This window comes from Manduca sexta, chromosome 11 (assembly GCF_014839805.1).
Source record: "Manduca sexta isolate Smith_Timp_Sample1 chromosome 11, JHU_Msex_v1.0, whole genome shotgun sequence".
In the NCBI taxonomy this organism is placed as follows: Eukaryota; Metazoa; Arthropoda; class Insecta; order Lepidoptera; family Sphingidae; genus Manduca; species Manduca sexta.
The window spans coordinates 12,244,081-12,261,928 of record NC_051125.1 but is presented as its reverse complement, the minus strand read 5'-3'; the positions used below and the strand labels follow the sequence as shown (position 1 = coordinate 12,261,928).

Genomic DNA, 17,848 nt, shown 5'->3' with positions numbered 1-17,848 from the left:
AATGAATGATTTATCCAAACTTGTCCACAGCACACACACGTGTCAGTATAATGAAGAGGACGGGTCATGAGGGATGCTCCTTCGCGGGAGGCCCGTGATCCTGTACGGGCCCAGCGATAAGGACCCATTGGACCCCGCGAAGGTCGCCCCCCCTCCGCAGAACAAGTTGAAACTTGAATGGGTTTACGGCTACAGGTAAGGGATTTTGTTTATTTATTTATATAAGCGCCTTAGCATTAGGGCCACTGAGCAGCCAATGCCGGCATGATTGTAACGGTTATCATTGGCGAAGCAGTGATGGCTTAGTGAGACATGGAACGGTAAAGGTTACAGGTTCGATTGTTAGGCTACTTCTTTCATTTTAAACTTTAAAGTTAGGTTAGCATCTGTTGCTGTTAATTAGTATTTAATAGTGAATAAAAACATCACGAATTAACATATCTGAAACTTCAGAAGGTTATTAAAGGCATTAGAAATCTAACAAACTTCATTAGGACAGCGTAGTATACGAAATAACCTCGTATTAGGAAAGTTACGTACGTGGTATATCGATTTACAACTCTACATGATGTTACTCCCAAAGACGTGATGTCCATGAGTTAGCAATAAGCTCCTCCCGTTTTTAGCATGAAACAAATTATTATGTGAGGAGAATTATATACAGTCATTGCGTCGAACAAGTTACGATGCTATTAAAGAAATACTTGGAATTTTGTCATGCGGTGCACCGCGACATGTGTGTAGAAGTATATGTACAACTTATAATATATACTATCCTACCCAGCTTTGTATATACGTGAGAGTCTGTAGACCTTTTGATATTATTAAGAAATAGGTCGCTCCCAGCTTTACCTGCGTAAGAAATCTTTTCCACAACAGTCCCTAAATCACTAGCGATCCATGGCAATGGATTTGAATGAATTTAGCTTACACACGGATTGAAATAAGAACTACTTCATACTTCGGATTAGTGCCTTCACACAAACCCACGAGCAAAATAATATCAACTGCAAATGCCGTATAATGTAACAAGATAATCCATATTCATATTTACTGCATGTTTCAGTAGAGTGTTATGAACTATTTAAGTGAGCTATTACCTTATCGATTGAATGGGTAACCAAGGTCGGAGATAGTCGTGTACATTCCTGTTAATATTGTATGAGTATTGAGTACATTAGTAATGTATAGTACGCTTTCATGGTTGCATGACTCGTATGTGATGACAAAAGGCAAATTTAAATTGATCCTTACTACACTAAACTTTAGATTGATAACACAGGTCAACACGAATTTTGGCCGTGATTAGAGGGTATGGAATTTCGATACACTCATCGATTGTTAGAAAAATACATATTGCCTGAATGATGAATATAAAAGTTGCTTTTGTATCCAGGTGAACGGATGGTCAATATTTTAGAATATCGGTCTTTTAAAATTTTATTCATTGATCGTCGAAGAAATTATAATACGCTTTATCATCTTTTACTATCATATAAAATTACAAAATATTACAATCAAAGGTGTCTATACTGCAGTGGCTGAGGGTCCTTATAACCCGATGCCTACCGGCCTCCCTGCCTGCTTCCCTTACTTTATTTATATAAAATCGAATTATCATTCGAACAATTGGCAAACGGTATGTATACCTATTATTAGTACCTATATGTTATCAGGCTCCCGTTCGGAGAATTTCGCCCTTCGCCAACCCTATACTGCGACCTAACGAACACCTTTTAGGCTCAAAAGTATGTTGCACTTTAACAAATGCATCTACAAAGAACGGTTAACTTGGCCACACTAAGGTAGCTGGTGAATTATAAGTCTTAACACGTACCACTGCTTACCGTTTAGTGTTGATAAAGATCGCTTGAGGGATACAGTATTTATGGATTCAAGGTAGATAGCCATAGATGACCCCAGAATGTGCCTTATTTGAGGTTATATACCACGTGTATTTTACGATCGTATAATCTTAAATAAATAAGCAAACTCAATTTATAAAAAATATATGAATATAAAATGCAGTGTACTTACTGATGGTAGGTCTCTCATATGTGAAAGTTCGTCCGGGTAGGTACCAACGCAATGTCTATTTCTGCCGCCAAGCAATAGTGTGTAGTCACTGATGTGTTCCGGATTGAAGGACATTGTAGCCAGTGTAACTACTGGACATGAGACTTAACATATCATGTCTCATCTCTCGTCATATTTGTCACGGCCCTACACAGTTAAGTGTGTATACATGGTTGCCAATTCACATTGAGGCCTATAAGGGTTCGCAAACAGTTCCTAGCCTTCTGTCCTCTTCCCATCCTAACAGGTATCCTTATCCTTACCCCACACGTCCTTCCCAACTTTCCTCCAGGACCCTGAAGTCGCTAAGCCGAGGGCTTCCAGTATCCCATTCGCGGGTTTCTCCCGGTATTAACTGCGGGGTCCGGTGTTAACTCCGATACATAAAAAGAAATACCCTCAGGGGATAAAAGCATACGTATGCAATAAAAATGGGTTAATCTAACACGCGGAAGATCGCTCGCACGACGTGTAGTTATTGCAATTGGCAGTAAACTCAGCTGTACCGGCGATCTATTAAATATATAGCACTGGACATTGGACAATTGACCAATTGTGCGCGACGCCCACGCACATTAAATGAGTATTTTTCCCAAACAAGTAGTCATTTGTTTGGTCTAAACCATGCTATTTAATTAATCCGTCTTAGGCAGCGTACTTATACAGAGGTAAGATCTCTTGAAGAACGTTAAATAATGACAGATTCCAAATAAACGAAGCGAAATTTAAGTATGTCTAAATAGAAAAAAAAAAATATAAATCCTATACTAATACGCTATGACATGAAATTATCCCTTTGAAAACAAACGTGAAATTATGAAGTAAATTTAATAAGATTATCGTTGGTAAATACATATTTTAAGTAGATATAGGAAATTACAATTGAAATTGCCTTTACTTATTGAGCCTAAGATACACCCCTTTTGGGCAAAGGCCTTTTATAATCTCCCTGTTCCTACCAGTTCTTTCCATCATGACAATATATAGAGATGCTGCTTATTCCTCACATGATCTTCAATAGAACAGTCCTACAGCAATTTGGTACTCAAATAGATTTTTATGACATCCGTAGATAAAGAACGAGACGATGTATGCAGCAAGTCTTCAACACGACAATTTTACATTTAAGAATGACATCACGGTGCAACATACAAGGATCATAGATACATGTGCCCATCTATGCCGACAGAACAAACCCGATTTCAGTTAGCTGAACTGCTGAACGGTTGTGCATGAAGTAAACGCTACTTTTAATCTTCAATGTGCAATGTGGAACAGGCGGAATTTATTGCTGTATAGACAAATTGCAAACAAATCGTTCCTGTTTCTACCAAAATATTGCGAAATTCTCTTCACTCCCAAGAGGAAAGTGTCGCTCTCTCACCCATTTCGTTCTTTCAAGAGGCACTAGTAAGGCCCAGTGTATTATAAAAGTAAATTATTATTTCAAACAGGAATGCTATGCAATGAGGAAAAAGATGAACATAGTATGTATCCTTATATAACATTGCTAAAATTATATTTTCACCACATGGCCCAGTTGTTATTGAGTTTTATATTAAGTTATACAGGCGACCTCTAGACGTTCTTTCAAATGAATTGACCACACCCTAATGAAGGGCATATTGACCAACATAGCACCCGAGATAATTAACCTAAAAACATTAAATGGACAGCCTTGGGAAATTACATATGAAACTAATTTATTAACTTGCAATTTTAGCTGATCCCACTGTAATTGTGATAGCAAAAGGTGTGTTAATATGCATCTATTAATTAATGGATTAGTAATATCGATGGTTAGTAAGTAGTTAGTTAGCAAAGATAAAGATGCTTTTTTTTATTATAATGTATACGAATGGAATTTTGATAAAGGGTTGTAAGAGCAATAACTTCAACCGGTGTAGTTGCAGGAAAGCAATCTGGCTGCCATTATGTTGTAAAACTAATTGACATGCATCCAAAAATGTTGTATAATACACTTAAAATTGCTATTTACATTAAACTTTTTACTTTCTATCTGGTCTTATGGATCCAGTGTCACCTGTAGTCAAACTGTGTACATCTAGAAAGGCCGGCATAGTGCTGACAGCGGAGAGACGCTACGTTTCGTTACTTCTTTTTCAGTTTATAAAGTACACAGTATGTATTTTTAGTTGAAGCACCTATTTAAACACACGACAGTTCATAGTGGCAAGTAATTATTAAAAATGTACGCAAAAAAAAAGGAGAAGAGTACAAAACGCAAAAGAAACGTAAAAAGGCTTCCGATGTATGGGGGTGCCCTCGTTCTATTCACTTGTTTGACCTATCTTATCGGTAATGACATTTAAGTAAGACCCATTTTCCCTTCATACTTCAAACCTGGTTTAGGAAGGCAAAAAACTAAACTACCCATAACTCAACTACCACCAACAACCACCCACTCTAAAATTCCCAAAAAAAATATGGTCATATATTTTAGAAATATTCTACACCAGAATCGAACACTACATACCCTCTTTAAACAGGTCCCTCGACTAACTTCACGCTAGTCACTTTAAAAACACACCCACTCACCCACCTGCCTAGCGGAAAATTGCCCTTTGTAACGGCTGCATTACGAGTAGAGTTGCACCCAAGGTTGTTTTTTGTACGCCACGCTTGGCCGATAGAGCATTGCAGTAATTTACTCAGGTTCTTTCACTTTTAGACCAATCCCTCGTTACACTTATTATAAACTTTAATCAGATGGTTTGTTGCTAACCTAAAACAATTAGTTACCGGGCATATGAAATTCCGATTAGTGTAACAAAAACATACCCTTTTGCGAGGACATTGGACTCAAATTTAAGCGTACCTAATGTTATATCTGTTTCTATATATTTATAGTCAGAATACAAGCTCATATGGATATCATAAAAGGGTAAACAGATGTGCAACTAGTTTGCCGGACTGAGAATCGATCCTCAACTCCTTGTCTTAATACCTAACTAGATCTCTAATATACCAAATCAATCACATTTATAATATAAAAAACTTATTTACTTATGCCACTATCGCTCCAAATATTTTTTAAATACTGGACTAGCGATAACACAATCGATGAACTCTATTAACTAAACCCAGTTTAGCGGTCCAAATAGTACACATTGTATAGGGTTGCCAATTTTATAAAACTGTTTTTAAAATTCAACTATGGATATGTACTTTATCCACTTTAAAACCATAACATTGTGATATATTTTGATTTTAGAAGCAAATTTGAATACGTATTGTTGATTTTATAAGCAAAATATTTTAAAAGGAGTGACAACCCTATTTATAATAACGAATCTGGCACAAAATACTCACGCACATTCGTTATTTTAACAATGATTAAACTGTATTTAGAACACAATACCTCTAATAAGACTACCTAAATCTATCTCCTATAGAATCCTTTATGATGAGCAAATTGTTTCCAAGGTCACTGCGCCACGCTTCACCGAACATCTGGCACGGTGTCCGTCAAACCAAACTGAATACTGATCCACTGAACGGTTTTTTGCTCGAATGCAGATAGTTCCCACGGTTTTGTTGTGTAGTAACATCTTTTTATACTAAAGTTTTATAACTTATCAAGTGCGCTTTTCAAGATTTGCATCCTCTTTTATTGTTGTTGAGTATATGTATATGTTTAATGTTATTACGAGCAAGACATCTTCAAACCTGATGTAAATTATTAGGTAGCATTCTAAATGTAGATAAAACTTTATACGTTTAACGACACCGCCTTCCATGTGTAAAAGTGCAAGTTACTTTATTTAGTCGTTTAAAATTTTGTCTTGAATATTCCCTGTCCTCTGCAATTGCACCATCAAGATAAATATATAAATATACATATTTAAAATAAGATACTTAAGGACTAACCCTCTCTGATAGAAAAACGTTTCAAGGCAACCATGGTTGTAAAAGTTTATAAAAAGTAGATTTGAAAGTTCCCCTGCCTTTGCAACAACAAAATCATTGTTCTAGGGTAAAGACTGTCGAAGCAACCTGTACCTCCTGCCCACTGGTGAGATAGTGTACTTCGTGGCGGCGGTGGTGGTCCTGTTCAATGTAGAGGAACAATGCCAGAGACACTACACGGGCCACACGGACGACGTGAAGTGCCTCGCCGTGCACCCCAACAAGCTGATCATAGCTAGCGGCCAGTGTGCGGGACATGATCGGCTTGATGCCAGGGTAAGTTGTGCAATATTTTGTTCTAAATAATGGCCGTTTGGAGATTTTCAGGAATACTAAGTTGTTCATCTGACTTTCTGGTCAGAAAAGAAGTTGCATGATGCACGGCTAAGAGTGGTCCTGAAATAAGTTAAAACAGGTTTCAGAAATCAAAGGGCTGCGTTCATTAAAACATTTTCGGAGTCCCAACTCATCTCACTTTCCACACTGTGATAGAAACCCAAACGAAATCTATCACAGCACTGAACGAGCTTTACCGAATCCCTTCCTACAAAGAATACGGAGATCCTTTTAGTGAAACATGCAATGCAAAATTGTATTGAACGTCAATTGTAATCATTATATATCATACCAATAGAAAATGTTTTATCACCGTTGGTTTTCTCCGAAAACAAACACTGTATCATCAGATAACGAGACGTTGCGACTCGTGGGCCTGGAGTGTTTGATTATTGTGCTGTTATCAGTTAGCTCATCATTGCTTGCCAAGGTTAACGTAATGCATTGTTCTGCAAAATGACCTTCAATACGACAGTTCCTGCTTGATTTTGTCCATTAGTATATGTAACAGTAAATAATACGAATTAACTGGGAAAATAACTTCGAACTCTTTTAATGAGGCAGCAATTATAAATTAAATATAGAAGTGCAAAAGCAGGCGCGTAGTAAATTTATCTCACTTTCTCACTCTCACGTACGCCTTATGATGGCGGTGACGCCACAGCTTAGGACGTGTCATTTGATACGTAGCTTTTCTATATTCAAATAGTATAGTATTTTATTTGCAGTGCATTAAACCATTTGTGTGTCTATGCTAGATTTACGATAATTTCAATAAAAGTGCAACAAGTCACTTGTTCTGATTTCGTTCTACAACGATACTATGCTGTTTTAATATAAAGCGATTAAAATACAAATAGTTTTGTACAATTGAACAATTCCCTTGACGTACGAAGTAAAAGGTGACGTCACACAAGATTATTTTTCTAGAAAATTAAAAAGCAAGTTTCAGATTATCTTAATTATTATCGTTCCCCCAGCCCCACGTAAGAGTTTGGAACTCTGTCTCCCTGGCGACCTTGGCCGTGATCGGCGCGGGGCAGATGGAGCGCTCCGTCTCCTGCATCACGTTCTCCAGGGCTGATGGTGGAACACTCCTGGCTGCAGTAGACGATGGACCCGACCACACTATATCGGTGTGGGAATGGCAGAGACACGATAAGGGACATTGCTTGACTGAGACCAAAGTAAGGAGAACATTATACAGGGTGTTAGAAGAAGATAGAAAAAATGTTCCATGTTATTGGTGTATGATTTGCCTGCTTAAATTGGGCTTTGTATTTTAACAATATCTTGGTATTCATATTTAGAATGAAATAAATGGTCTTCTAACATGTATGACAACCTAACAAACACTAGAATGTTTTTTTTTTTTTCAAATTATTTCTGATAAAGAAATTTTAATACAATACTGTTATTTTTTAGTGTTCAGTGGACACAGTGGTGGCAGCGGAGTTCCACCCGTTAGATCGCAACCAGATAGTGACTTGCGGTAAGAACCACATAGCGTTCTGGACCCTGGACCAGACCAACATGCTGTATAAGCGCATGGGCATCTTCGAGACGAGAGACAAGCCCAAGTACGTCACCTGCCTCGCGTTTAACCATAATGGTGAGTGGATGAAAACTATTTGGGGACTAAAGTAGTAGCAACCTACCTTAATAATCAGTGATTGGTTTTTATTTGCTAAAATTTTACCCCCTTATTCATAGACGTTATTTGTCTAAGGACGGAGCATTACTGTGATTACAAGTTTGTCTCTCAGTGTTGACGGTATGGCAGTCTTCGCAATGCGTAGACATAGGGCCGTTGTGATTGGGGGCTGTTCAAGTATTACGTGACGCAATTTGTGGGGAGGGGGATCTCGTTATGTAACATTGTTTTTTTTTATTTTAAAACAATAACAAAGGTATTTGAGCGACTTTCCGGTATTTTGCGTAAAATAATTGTGAATATTACAAAAAAAAATCACTTTCGAGTTACATAACTTTTGGAGGGGGGGGGGGGCGTCAGGAAAACATTACGGTGTGTTGCAGAGGGGGGTGGGGGCCAAAAATTGCGATACGTAATACTTGAACGGCCTCTTGGCTAATATTGAAATCCTACTTGAATCTAGTTGGCTGTCAGATAAACAAAGCCGAGAAACAGACCTGTTATAGCAGCAATGCTCCGTCCTTATATAAATAACGTCTATGAATACGGTTAGAGTTTAAGTTTGTCGTGCGCAGGCGACGTGCTGTCGGGCGACTCGAGCGGCAACATCACGGTGTGGGCGCGCGGCACCAACACGGCGGCGCGGCTCGTGCGCGGCGTGCACGACGGCGCCGTGTTCAGCCTGGCCGCGCTCAAGGACGGCGCCGTGCTGTCCGCCGGCGGCAAGGACGGCCGCCTCGTGCTCTTCGACGCGCACCTGCACGCGCCGCTACGGGAGACCGTGGTGCGTGCACTCACCCCCTATACATACAAGTCTGTCTCTCAGTGCTCACGGCATGGCAGTCTTTGCAATGCGTGGACATAGGGCCGTTGTGATTGGCTAATATTGAGATACAACAATATTAGCCAATTACTTCATTTTAGTGAAAAAAAAAATATGGTCGATACTAACAGGAATGTTTAAGAAAAAACGACACAAACTTTAACCAACATAATATAAATTATATTCGTTAAATTTTTTGTCGGATAAAAAACCGTTTTTGGACATCCTTAAAAAATGTCAACTACTTATGAGACTGACTGAGTAGAGATTCCCAGACTAACCTCTTAGGCATGGTCTGATGTACCACAAGATTTATAAATGATGCACTGCTGTAACTCATATCAAACATAAAATAACGGGTTGCAATCGTTTAGCTAAGCTACGAAAAACGTCAGCTGCATCTTTCGATGACAAATGACAATATAATGTTGACATGTACGCTACGAAATTTATATATTTTTATTTATTTAAATAAGGTTCTCAAACAGTACATACATTTGTTATTTATAATATAAAAAGTAGTAGTCACATTCTGATGTGTGTACGAAATTGATTTAAACGTTAATGTCGTAATTGAAATACTATTTAAAGCAAATTGTACTAGGAATTATTTGTTCTAGATCGAGGGTCACTACGGCGGCGTGCGCGTGGTGGCCGAGGGGCGCGGCAGCCAACTCTACATCGGCACCACCAAGAACTGCATCCTGCACGGAGACCTCGAGCTGGGCTTCTCACCCGCTGTACTGGGTAATAATAATATCAGCCCTGTATTATATTCTTGCCCACTGCTGAGCCTCCTCTACTACTGAGAAGGATTAGGCCTTAGTCCACCACGCTGGCCTAGTGCAGATTGGTAGACTTCACACACCTTCAAAATTCCTATAGAGAACTTCTCAGATGTGCAAGTTTCCTCACGATGTTTTCCTTCACCGTTAAAGCGAACGGTAAATTCACAAAGAATACACACATGATTTGTTAGAAAAGTCAGAGGTGTGTGCTCTTGGGATTTGAACCTGCGGACATTCGTCTTGGCAGTCCGTTTCACACCCAACTAGGCTGTCGCCGCCGCTGTGCTGGGTATGATAAGTTAATTTGAAATTAAATCCACTACGCTCAACGTATCGTATCCTCATCCTTGAATTAGTCAGTTTCGTTCATTTGAGTTTTATATTTTATTTTTAGGTAGGAAAGGAAGTGACCATATATAGATTGGACATAACTGCTTAATAATATGTGTAATGACTATAGATGTTTAATTTTGGAACTATCGCAAATGATTTTTGTCCGAGTGAGCGAGATTTAAACTTATAGCCGTACTACCTACGTTGGTCCTTCGAGCAGGATCTCAGCTATCCCTATCCTCTCAATAACTAAAATTTATTACAAATACATTAAACATAATCTACATTTACTAGAGGTATTTGCAATGATACAAATTATTATAAATATTATGATATGTAGGTCACGTGGATGAGCTGTGGGGCCTGGCTTGTCACCCGATGCTGCCGCAGTTCGTGACGGCGGGCTGGGACCGACTGCTGCAGCTGTGGGACGGACTCAGCCACTCCACCGTCTGGAGCAAGGATATTGAGGTAGCTTATGTCTTATTAAATTTTTTGAAATGTAGGTACACTAATGGGTATTATTTTGATGATGCTATGTAATGTATGTGGTTTTGTACGTGTATTTGTCGATATATTTCCCCTGTCGTCTTTTAGTTAATATCGACTCATTGTTTTTATATGTATGTTGATGTTGGTCTGGTGAAGTAATGCAAACCTTGCTTGAAGTAGTGTGTTGCGCAGGAGCGTGGCAAAAGGTGTATTTGGCGATATATTTCTCCGGCCGTCTTTTAGCCAATATACTTATCGTTTTATATATAAAGTAGATGTTGGATCGGTGAAGTAATGCAAACCTTGCCTGAAGTAGTGTGTTGTGTGCAGGAGCGTGCACAGTGTTGCGCGTGGTCGACGGACGGCGGCGTGATCGCCGTGGGCTGCCTGTCGGGCAAGTGGATGGTGTACGACCCGCACTCACGCGAGATGCTCACGCAACACCACGACGGGTGCGTATACTGACACCTGCCTACACTTGAGGTTGAAATGCCTTAGTTCTTTATTTTGACTCCTATTTTGCTATGAAGGGAAGTGGACAATTCATATTTCCAACTCATCCCTATCTTTCTACTTGATGTAGTATGGGATAAAGACATATTATTGTTCCCTGAGACTCCCCGAGCTTCCCTGCTTGGTGTCATAAAATACGCGTCACTACTGATCCTCACTTACAGATATTGTAGTGATGGGTGTTGAGTCTCTACAAGAAAGCTCAACTGTGTGATGATCTGTTGGCTGATGGGAGTATTTTGGATAGCCATTATTATTAGATATTCGAAACTAGATTTTATTTACAGCTTGGCTCTTTCTTTATAGGCTACTTACAGATGGGGATATTTTTAATAACCTATAATATTATTTAGTATTTAAAATGAGATTTTGTTTGAACCTTTTATCCGATTTAAAGTCTATTTATAAGTCTCATATTGCCTATTACTTTGACTTATATCCTTCAACCAAAACACAACACAGTTACCTTAGCGGCACAAATAAACACTACACCACGTAAACCTAATGTTTTGTGTAGATCGGAGCCGATCCAAACGATCCAATACTCGCCGGACAACAAAATGGTGGCGCTGGGGTCGCGGGACAACTTCATCTACGTCTACCGCGTCGACGACAACGGCAGCCGCTACAGCAGACTCGGGAAATGCCTGGTCAGTACATACATCACGCCTTTACCCTCTAAAGGGTAGATAGGGGTGGAAGTAGTGCACTTCCTACTGCTGTGTGATAGGGGGCAAGCCTGTCGCCATATCGACTACATATTCTAGACTCTGGACTGATATTGAACTCAACTACAACACTTCCCGACCCTGAGCCGAACCTCGGAACGGTGTTTTACGTACGCAATACAACTACACCAGGCAGTTATAGTTGTTATACTAAAAACGATTTATTAACTATGGTCTTTATGGTTCTATCAGTGTGCGTCGTTTTTCATAATAAATGTTCTACTGTGTTCTTTTTAGGATTATTAATACTATATTACCCATTCCGTCAATTTGTGTTTACTTATAATAAAAAATATCCCAAACTAAGTCTTCAAAAACTTTGTCACTTATAATATTACAAAATAGTCTGTATTACATACTTTTATTATGAATTTAATTATGACTTGAACTGCCCAAACTATTAGCTTTTTCGTTCATTTCATTATTTTATTACTATCAACCATTAACTTATTAAATAAACAATCTATTAGTTACTTAATTCCAAGAACATGTAATTTACTTCAAACTTGTAAGAAAACATAGAATTATTTCAACACCCCTGACTACTGTTAGAACATTCCAGAACATATTCTAACTGTATTGAACATTTCACGCATTTCTAGTGCACGGAGAAAAAGCGTAGAAGGGTAACAAACTAACCTCTGCATGTTATAACTAAATAATAATGTAGTTAGTTAATATTATACGTAGATAATATTATATATAGATAGATTAGCTTCGGTATTTTTTTTTTACTGAAATTATGTAATTTAGGTTGTTATCGATATGTAGTTAAAACAATCTTTAGTAATTGAAGCTTATTATATAGATATTAAATTGTGGAAGGAATAGAGTATCTTAAATCAAGATATTTGGATGAAAGTTAAAACTCGATGTTTTATTTTATACAGTATATTTTTATTTTATTTGGTCAAAATATAAATATTAAGTTATTTAATTAAATATATTGTATTTCTACAATACAAAGACAGACAGACAAATTTGTTCATAAAATGCTTTATACTAAAATCCAGTCAACATGAATAATTTACTATGAAATGTTTTCCACAATTAGATAGTAATGTTTCGCCATATTTCCTATAGAATTTTTTCTTAGGTCGTAAATAATTAAGCTCAGCTTCGTAAAATCTTTTGTAACGCCTTTTTAATTTATTTTGCTAGTAGTAGCGCATAGAAAGATGGAATAATGACATACCGCATTATATTCATTGTCGTGACTTCTATAAGAAATTAAAGTTCCAATCTAAACTATTAACACAATCATTGGTTAAAAATTGTCTAGATTCATGTATGACGAACATAATAATGTTTAAATTTGTATGTTTTAACTTGGAATAATTTAATGCTATTTGAGTTCAATTATATGTTTTTAATAATCAGTAATGTTAACCATTATTCCAAATTAATAATGATGCAATAATCGTAGTACCACTTTATATATAAATAAATCCTGCCAGCCTGAGCTGACTTTTTTGTTTACTTTGTAGTCTTTCATTTATTTGATGTCGAATATAAAATGTTCTTATATAAGCGACTTTATTTAAATAATAATTAAATATTCTCAAGTAGATTGACTTATCATAAGTGCAACTATGTTTGCCTGTGATGAAAAAAGCATTTTATATTTTTATTTATAATCAATAATCAATAATTATAATAAAATCGTTGCTATAGCTTTTTCAGTAATGCTTTTTGCTGTAAAAACAAGTTCGATAAATTATCTAATGCAATAACTATATGAACAGGGTCACTCAAGTTATATCACGCACCTGGATTGGTCCGAAGACAGCCAGTACATCCGCAGCAACTCCGGCGATTATGAGCTACTGTTTTGTAAGTAACAATTCGAGACTCTATAACTTACTTCGGAGAGTATACATTGCCATGTTGTAACCAATGTCACATGTCCTTATAACTCACTATGCAAAAAATTAATGACTGGTGGTAGGTCTCTCATATGGGAGAGTTCGCCTGGATAGGTAGCACCGCAATGTCTATTTTTGTCGCCAAGCAGCAATGTGTTATGTTCCGGTTTGAAGGACATTGTAGCCAGTGTAACTGCTGGACATAATGACACTTAACATCTCATGTCTCAGAATGGCGAGCGTAGTGGAATACCAAACACTATTTGGTAATTCAAAGTTTTGGATGGTTTTTCCGCTGTTTATGAGCGGTCGTATCGCTTACTATCAGGCGAAGGGCAAGCATCATTCAAAGAAATAAAAAAAAATTGCATAAAATTGGAGTTTAAAAAATACTGATGGAGAAATGTGACATATATACGATTTAATAAAAAGCGACTCGCAGAAGGTCACATGATGCAAGAAATCTTTACAAACGTAAATTCTCCCTCAGGGAATGCGACGACGTGTCGTCAGGTGACGTCGCCGACGAGTGTCCGCGACGTGACGTGGAGCACCAACACGTGTCCCATCACCTACAACACCATCGGCGTGTGGCCCGAGAACGCGGACGGCACCGACATCAACTCCTGCACCAGGTAGGGGAACACTCATCATACTCTAGTAGCGTTTACATTCCCATCAGTGGCGTAGCGTGGGTTTTACCGGCATGGATTGACCCAAAATTTGCCGCCCTGCGACACCGGCCGAGAAATAAAAAAACACCATTTTAGCAAAACAAAAAAGCGTCACGTGGCACCCCTCCTAGCATTTAAAAAATATATTTTAGACATTTTGTTACAACTCCCCTTAAAATGGTGCCAAGAAAAGAAGGTTTTCCAGAAGGCTAACATAAAGTAATAGCATAATTTATGTTCTTCAGAGAAAAATGGTATTTTTAAAGAATTCCTGAATTTGTTTAGGACACTTAGATACGATCTCACTGTACCTCGTGGTAAATGGAGTCCAGATATTGTCAATTGATAAAGATGATCGCTTCTTGCCAGTCAAAACAATTATGCCGGCCTGTTTGAACCTGGATATATTCACTTGAACACAGAACGGATGACAGCTTTATATTTACGAGTCGGTCGCTCACCATCTCTCACGTCTTCTCTCTGTTGCAGATCCCATGACAGCCGGTTGGTGGCGACTGGCGATGACTTCGGCAAAGTGAAGCTCTTCGCGTATCCCGTCACCCAACCCAAGGTAAACCAACCGACAATATTCAACTATTATAGCATCATCTTTTACTTGTCCTTGTATCAATCCAAAGTGGAGTAGACATGAAAAAAATTACGCATGTTGAATAAACCATTTATTCTTGTTGTTACAACCGGTATACTTATTTAGCATCTTCCTCCGAGCAAACAGTCTTGAGCATTCGTTCCATACAATTTTAGTCCTCGAATTACGCCGTAATATGTAGATTTATGAATAATATATAGGTATAAAAAAATATATTTCTTTTTAAAAATTTAAAACTACCAAAAGCTTACTTACTAAGTTGTCTATCTGTGTCTAATAGTGTTTTTGGCAAAATAAAGTGTGTTTTTAGGAGATGCAAAGAATCACCAATTTTGGTGGCATATTCATTATGATATTATTGATACAATATCAACATTATAAAAAATCTGAAACTACCAAAGTTAAGATAACGTATTGTACAAATATGAAGTATAATTTATTTTATTTTAATTTATATCATTGGAAACAGTGATTTATTATGATATAGGACACACAGATCATTTTTTAGTAAGTGATCACCGCCGCTCATGAACATCTGCAATACCAGGAGACAGAGATGCGATGCTGGCCTTTTGGATAGGCATACGCTCTCCAAATGTAATTCCTTCGTGTATAACAGTGCCAGGCACTAGAGCAGTAAAGGTTGTTGTGTGCAGTCGCTGTGCCACCAGTACGGCGGCCACAGCTCGCACGTCACCTGCGTGCGGTTCGCGGCGGACGACTCGCGCCTGCTGTCCGGCGGCCTCGACACCGCCGTCATGCAGTGGCTGCGGGACTGAACGGACTGCTGCACTTCTCAACTAATACATCTTCAAATTGCTCTCATTTTGTAGGCAGCAAAAAGGACCCGAAATGGTCATTTTTGGTTATTTCATTTGATCTATATCCAACTCTATTTAGATCCATGTGGAGATATAAAATACTATTTCAGGTTCCTTTATGCAATTTTTGATTGTTAAAATCACATATTTTATACGAGCATTTAATTACGAATCAAATTTGAGTAAGCAGCTTTGCGAGGGAAATGTTTGGTTTTAATATCTCGCCTTCAAAGTACGCAAGGTGCAGTTATCAATGTCCCTTGCAAGGCCGCCAAAACAAAATTGTGTACAAACGCATCTAAACTTGTATAATCGAATGCCGCACGGCCACATATAACAAGGCCTAAAGGATGCCTACAATGTATATACTCGATCGATGTTAATTGCTATCATTGCGATATATTTTGTATTGTCTTATTGTTCACATTGATTAGTGTGGGTAGTTTTGATACTTTTTGGATTCTGTATGACAAAATTTATTGTCTTAAAGAATTTTACATACAATGGAAATAATAAAATGTAATAAAGACTAAATTACTTTAACCTCTTGCATATTTCCTGAATATACTTACAGAATCCAAAGGTGTTTCAATGTCACGAAGACAAATGGTGCACGGTTGTGATCGGAGGGTAGTTGGCTTTATTTATAAACGTTGGCGTTATCTGAATACTTTTGATACATAGCGTAAAGTGGACTGATTACGAGAAGCGAATATTCAAATGAATCTTATGTATGGGTGCTAAATTTTATAAACTTCGGTACTAATTTCATTTTTATTTAACCCGTACGGTGTGGCGTCATAATGATGGTTTTACCTGTTAAGGATCCCTCAAGTTAAGGTCAGGTTTATGTACGGAATATTTCACTGTAAATTTCCAATTGCTTTACATCAATGTTTATAAATGAAGGTGTTGAAGATAATATATCCAATTATTTATTAGTAATTTGTGTGCAACACATAAGTTTCGCCTTTTCACGAATTTGAATGTGGTTCCGGCCAGATTTTACCCACTTGGGGTTAAGGCGTGAAGTCCGTCTACGATACATAGCGCTTTTATGGCAACACTTAACAATTTTAATATTTTTACACTTGCAACATTGTGCTAATTTATGTGATGAGCTTACGAATGCGTTATTTTAGAGATATTTTTAATTAGTGATAAAATAATTTTAATGGCACTTTTTAATGTGTTTGTAATTTTAATGGTCATGATACAAATTAGGCTATTTTCGTATTTTAAGCTTTCGTTACTTGTGAGAATTGTATTTGGGATTTTATTATTATATTATTTTTTAATTTCACAGAAATACACATTTTTAATTGTTTTCATAGACAGATAATTAAAATGGTCTATTTTTATAATATCGACATTTTAACACTCGATAAACTACCAAAATACAATTTCCACACAAGTTTTATTTTAAGCAATTCCAGGGACACATTCGATATTAATCAGCAGTTCGTAACCTAGTCACCGATGGCTTCAACTGTCGCGTAGCGTTAGCACTAATATTGTATTAGCTAATGTGTGTAAATACATCTGTACGGCGGTGTAGGGCCGCATTTCTATGTGCCTCTAATAAAATATCTTTATTTCACTTGCTGTTTCATTTTAACAAATCCTTGCTAGCCGAATTTCGGCTACGTCAGTCAATCTCACACCTGTGTATTGCACACAAGTGTGTGCAATACACAGGTGCACTATCTATTCCTTCACTCTCATAGTCCAGTGAGACGGCAATGCAACATGACCGGAGAGAGATCAGGCGCAGGACCATCGGCTTTACGTGGTTTCCGAGGCACGGGGGTATCACACCACCAACTTCAGGTCTCTGAGCTGCGACTGAGTAATTTTTAAGATGGAAAAATGCAGTCACAATTATTTTTGGCTCGACCCGGGATTCGAAGCCAGTTTGTCAGCACCATAGTCGTACTCGTACCGCGTACGCATTACAATAACGCCACCGCGGCAGTCGAGTTTTTAATTTTACTTTTACTCGCTGAAAGTCGACAGTCACAAAACTTATTATAAAAAGATATAATATTAAGATTTATGACAGTTAATTGATTTTATTGGAAGGGCTTTACTCCCTTGAGATGCCAAATCACACCAGCTTGGCGCAACTGGCTTAGTCGAGCTAATTGACCACATATAGATTATATCCGACCACATGCCGCGGTGGCTAACTACAGTACTGAGATC

At 37.8% G+C, this 17,848-nt stretch overlaps 1 protein-coding gene across 1 annotated transcript; it reads left to right on the top strand.

Moving 5' to 3' along the window:
• The first annotated feature begins 36 nt into the window (after positions 1-36).
• LOC119189004 (echinoderm microtubule-associated protein-like 1) lies at positions 37-17,243 on the top strand. Its single transcript, XM_037437489.1, has 13 exons — positions 37-195; positions 6,072-6,282; positions 7,323-7,529; positions 7,768-7,954; positions 8,572-8,780; positions 9,440-9,566; positions 10,281-10,411; positions 10,763-10,884; positions 11,463-11,595; positions 13,419-13,506; positions 14,029-14,173; positions 14,702-14,783; positions 15,479-17,243. The coding sequence occupies exons 1-13, from the start codon at positions 74-76 to the stop codon at positions 15,599-15,601; spliced, it is 1,887 nt and encodes a 628-aa protein (XP_037293386.1). The 5' UTR covers positions 37-73; the 3' UTR covers positions 15,602-17,243.
• Positions 17,244-17,848: the final 605 nt, after the last annotated feature.

Bases quoted from the DNA above. Each gene is read 5' to 3' on its own strand.
- LOC119189004 (XM_037437489.1), top strand. From the start codon at position 74: ATGCTCCTTCGCGGGAGGCCCGTGATCCTGTACGGGCCCAGCGATAAG. The intron at 7,955-8,571 runs GTGAGTGGATGA...TGTCGTGCGCAG, and splicing joins CCTCGCGTTTAACCATAATG to GCGACGTGCTGTCGGGCGAC. The intron at 11,596-13,418 runs GTCAGTACATAC...CTATATGAACAG, and splicing joins GCAGACTCGGGAAATGCCTG to GGTCACTCAAGTTATATCAC.